This window comes from Penaeus japonicus, unplaced genomic scaffold, assembly GCF_977035675.1.
Source record: "Penaeus japonicus unplaced genomic scaffold, GWHDUDI00000001_assembly GWHDUDI00000039, whole genome shotgun sequence".
Classification (NCBI taxonomy): Eukaryota; Metazoa; Arthropoda; class Malacostraca; order Decapoda; family Penaeidae; genus Penaeus; species Penaeus japonicus.
The window spans coordinates 19,777,863-19,783,324 of NW_028234441.1; the positions used below are offsets into that span (position 1 = coordinate 19,777,863).

The following is a 5,462-nucleotide window of genomic DNA, read 5'->3' on the forward strand; positions in this document are numbered from 1 at the left end:
CTCCCCCCAAAACACAGGTCAAAATCAAAATCAAATTGTCAAGGGAAATTTAAATACTCGCGCGCGGTCGGGCGGGTCATTGCGCATCTCGACTTTCTTTTGTCTTGGCAAGCACAGGCGCGCGTCTTTTGTTTTCACCTCTACTTTATCCTTCACTCGTTTTTGCGTATTCTTGATTATTCTTGATTATCCTAGTTCTAAATAGGGTGTACGAGAGTTTGTCTTTATCCTTATCGTTAATTATATTTATTATTATCATTATTATCTTCATCATTATTATGACTGCTGTTATGGTTATCATCATTATTGTTCTTGTTATCATCATTATCATTATTATTATCATTATTATTCCTATCTGTATCATTATTATTGTCATCACTTATTATCTTATTATTATCATCTTTATAATTATTTTTTCTCTCTCTCCTCTATCACCTCTAAGATATTTACATTTTGCTTCCCCTCCCCCCACCCCCCCTCTATTCTCACCCCCGACCCCCCATCCTCCCCTCCCACCCCCATCCTCCCCTCCCTTCGCCCTTTTTCCTATCTTCCCTCTCCTCCTCCCTACCCCCCCCTCTCTCCCTCTCTCTCTCTCTCTCTCTCTCGTGGTCCTCCCCCCTCGCTCCCTTACCCTAGCCCTCCCCCCATCCCCCTTTCGCTCCCTTACTTATCCCCCTCAACCCCCTCCCCCCTTCAACTCCTTTCCCCCTCCCCCTCCTTCATCCCCTCCCTCCGTCAACTCCTTCTCCCTTCTACACCCCTCCCCCTCTCCCTTACAACCTCCTCTCCTACCATCAACCCTTCTCACCCACCCCCCTTTCCCCCTTCCAACCTTTCCCCTCCCCTCCCCCTCCCTCTCCCCCTTCAACCCCTTCACCCCCCCCCCCCCCCCCCCTCAAGTAAAAAAAAAAAAAAACTCCCCCTCCCCCACCCCTCCCCTTCCACCCTCTTCAACACCCCCACCCCAACCCCCCTCAAGTAAAAAAAAAAAAAAAAAAAAAAAAAAAAAAAAAAAAAAAAAAAAAAAAAAATACACACATTTCTTACCGTGTTTGTGCGTAGGTCGGTTTCGAAAAATCACCCCCTCCCCCTCTCCACCCCCTTCTCTCTCTTCGTATTAGTTGAAAAAAGATGTTGATTCCCTGCTTCCCTGCCGTTGCAAATTCCCGGGAACATTCCGTGTATATGATAACAGGTGGTTTGCGTAAGGAATGATGTTGATATGGAATTTATGCATGGTAATTTTTGGATGTTGTTTACTCCTTCTGTATTTCAGATCGGTCCGGTAACAATATATATATATATATATATATATATATATATATATATATATATCCATATATATATATATATATATATATATATATATATGTATATATATATATATATATATAATATATATATATATATATATATATATTTATATACATATGTATGTATGTATGTATGTATATTTGTTCGTATGTATTGTTTCCTTCTTATTCCTCTTATTCTTCTCTGAAGCCTTTTCGCCCTTTGTTATTACGTTAGTTATTATTACCTCTTCCCAGGCCTCTCTCTCTCTCTCTCTCTCTCTCTCTCTCTCTCTCTCTGTCTCTATCTATCTCTATCTCTCTCTCTTTCTTTCTCTCTATCTATCTCTATCTATCTCTCTCTCTCTCTCACTCACTGTCTCACTCACTCACTCCCTCTCTCTCTCACTCATTCCACCTCCCTTCCCTCCAGCAATTTCCCCCCCGCCTCTTCATTTTCCCCCTCACCCCTCTCCCCTGACCTCATCTCACCTCCCTCCTCATTTTCCCCTCACCAGGCCCTGGAGACGGCGCTTCGTGAGGCGAAGGAGGGCGCCATGAGGGACAGGAAACGGTACCAGTATGAGGTGGACCGCATTAAAGAAGCTGTGAGGCAGAAGAACCTGGCTAGGAGGGGCCAAGGCGCGCATATTGGTGAGTAAATGAGTCAAAGGTCGGTGAGTAAATGAGTCAAAGGTCGGTGAGTAAATGAGTCAAAGGACACGGTGAGGAAAAAGGCATATTGGTGAGTAAATGAGAAAAAAGACACGGTGAGTTGTTGGTCGAGGGACTCATATCGGTGGGTAAATGAGCCATGAGTATGGGTGAGTCGAGGGATGAATTGTGGGCCGATGGGCACTTGAAGGTGAGTAATTGAGTGAGTCATGGATTAAGGGCCGAATAATGAGTCCCGAGATGAGTCATAACGTAAAAGACCTGTAGATGAGTATTCGTATGAGTAAAGGAAGATGAGATGAGTCAAAGAGATGAGTTAAGTCAAAGCTTGAGGTGAGATACTCATAGTAAAGGAATGAAATGAGTCACGGGAAGTCTGGCATGAGATGAATCATGGCTCAATAAACTCATATTTAGGATAGACTGAATGCCATGAAGATCACATTGGTAACAGGTGTGTGTGTGTATATATATATATATATATATATATATATATATATATATATATATATATATATATATATATATATATTATATATTTATATTATATATATATATATATATATATATATATATATATATATATATATACATACATACATATATGTATGTATGTATGTATGTATATGTATATATATATATATATATATATATATATATATATATATATATATATATATATATATATACAGATATGTGTGTATGTATATGTATAATAATATATATATACATATATATACGCATATATATATATATATATACTTATACATACTTATACACATATATATATGTATACATATATATACACATACATATTTATACACATATATATATATACATATATATACATAAACATACAGACATACATATATATACATATATGTATATATATATATATATATATATATATATGTATATATATATATATATACATATATATATGTATATATATATTTATATATATATATATATATATATATATATATATATATATATATGTAACTAAGAACATTATATATATCCATGTACCTCAAGTTCTTACACAAACAGGCTTTTAATATTGAATAAAAAAATATTAAAACAGACCATAATTGCATTTCATTATTTTCATTAAATATATTTTTTTTCATCTATCCCACGTAGCTAAGCTATTTTTCATTTCATCTTATTTTTAAGATAAATCACTATCCTTCTATTCATTCCAATCTAATTACTTGAAGAAAAAGAAGATAAAACTCTTTACGTCACAAAAAAAAAACGAAAAAAAAAACATATATATCAAAATAATAATCAAAAGATGATCTAAGAATTGCTCAAAAATCACTATTGAAAAAAAATAAAAAAAATAAAAAAAATAAAACTTTAATATAAACTTTAATTTAATACATATGAATAAAAAAACACACAAATTAAAAAAAACAAAAAAAACACACACATTTCTTAATCCATATTTTCTCTTTCTCTCTCCTAATCAGCCAAGCCAATCAGAACAGGACCAGCTAGTCTGCTCTCCCGACCCGGTGCCCTCGGCATGATGGGCAGAACTCATCCACCGAACCCACAGCAGCTTCGCTCCTTCGTGGGTACGTGTGGGGGAGGGGGAGAGGGAGGGGGAGGGGGAGGGGGAGAGGGTGTGGGGTGAGGGTGGGTGTGGGGACAGGTGGGGGTGAGGGGGAGGGGTGGGTACGTGTGGGGGAGGGTGTGGGTGGGTGTGGATGGGGAGGGTTGGATGGGTGAGGGGAGGGGTGAGGGAGGGTGTGGGTAAGGGGTGATGGGGAGGGTGAGAGGCCGTGTGAGTGAGTGTTGGGAAAGTTTGGGATTAAATTTTATGTGTTGTATATATCGGTTTGAATAATACATTTGTATAATATTTATTTTTTTTCCTGACTTTTTAATCTTCTTAAATGACCATTTCTGCATTTCTATTGGTGGAGATACAGCATTTTTAGAAATATTCACAATTTTCAAATTAAAATTCCATTAATTTTCGATAACCCTTGTATATGTCTTTGGTTGATATTCTATATTCATGTTATATGTGTGCCTGATTTCTCAAAAAGAAAAATACTTGGTAAATTTTACATATTTACACAATTTTTTATTCAAAATCTACATACATTTACCGCAATAACCAAAAAAAAAAAAAAGAAAAGAAAAAAAATTATATATATATATATATATATATATATATATATATATATATATACATACTTATATATAATGTTATATTAACTTCCCTTTCCCTCTCCTGTTTCAGCAACAAGCAGCTAAGACAAAAAAAACGCGAAACGACGAGAGATAACGAGAGAGAGAGAGAGACGACCTGATCTAAGGATACAGGCTTGACCTCCGAGATAAAACCCATAACATATGACCTCAGAAGTCTGAAGTATGTGTGTTTGGGTTCTGAAAACAGGTCAGATCATAGGTACTATGGCTGACACACACACCCCAAAAAATACCAAAACATGAATAAAACTAAAATAAAAAAAAATCTTAAAAAAAAATAAAAAATGATGATAATTAAAAGTAAAACAAAAAAAAAATCTTTAAAAAAAAATATATACACAATAAATTTGTTTTTATTTGATGATTTGAAAAAAAATTTGCTCCCCCTCCCCCACCCCACCCGACCCCACCCCACTCCCCAAACTCCTACTAACCCACCTGTTTACCCACACCCCTATTACGTTTCCCCCCCTCCCTCCCTCCCCCTCCCTCCCACACCTCCCTCCCTCCCTCCCTCCCAAACGCCCCCTGCTTTTTTTTTTAAATACATATATACATACATTTATGTTATTAATACCTGTTATTTTATGTATGGTAAATATAGCACCCAAAACTGTGATTCAACTAGTACCTTTTTGTAGCACTGCATAGGCTATCATTCCCAAAGACCTATTGGTAATACGGTATTCCCTATATATACATTTTTGTTTTTCTTCTTTCCTCACTCATGTATAGCCCTTCATAATAATGATTATTTCCTATTGGTGATACTGTATATCCCTCCTTTTTTATACTTATATATGAATATATTTAAGCCTCTTTATCAAGCCATTGATTTCATGTCGAGTCATGTCATTATTAAGATAGTCAATCATATAGTTAGTTGTGATGGTTATGATTTGGTACTTAGTATATGCACGAAAAATACTTTAAGTAGTTAGTAAGGATTTCCTTGATCAATATTTGTTAATTGAAGGACGATGGAGTCAGTGATTTAGTGTTTTAGAAAAGGGTGATTAATGGTGATGAATGATGATAAGAATCATGATAATTCGAAATAATAGTGATGGTAATAATAGTGATGATGATGATAACGATGATGATGAGCAATTTGCAGATGAGAAAAGAAATGAAGTTTATTGTATGATATATATAAATCTCTGCAATATTTTTTTTTCTGGTTAATTTTATTGCAGGATCAATAATAAACGAATTATTATGATTTTCTTTTTAATGAAATGAAATGAAAAAATAAAATAAAAT

General features: G+C 35.4%; 1 protein-coding gene across 5 annotated transcripts in view; it reads left to right on the forward strand.

The window, feature by feature from the left end:
- The window catches only part of LOC122244038 (kinesin heavy chain), a 62,686-nt gene extending 58,244 nt beyond the window's left edge, over positions 1-4,442 (forward strand). For all 5 annotated transcript variants that reach the window (XM_086533626.1, XM_086533630.1, XM_086533627.1 and 2 more), the window contains 3 exons: positions 1,814-1,949; positions 3,446-3,553; positions 4,228-4,442. In XM_086533626.1, coding sequence (XP_086389752.1) covers positions 1,814-1,949; positions 3,446-3,553; positions 4,228-4,241 — 258 coding nt within the window. In that variant the 3' untranslated portion in view covers positions 4,242-4,442. The remainder of the gene's footprint in view (positions 1-1,813; positions 1,950-3,445; positions 3,554-4,227) is intronic.
- Positions 4,443-5,462: the final 1,020 nt, after the last annotated feature.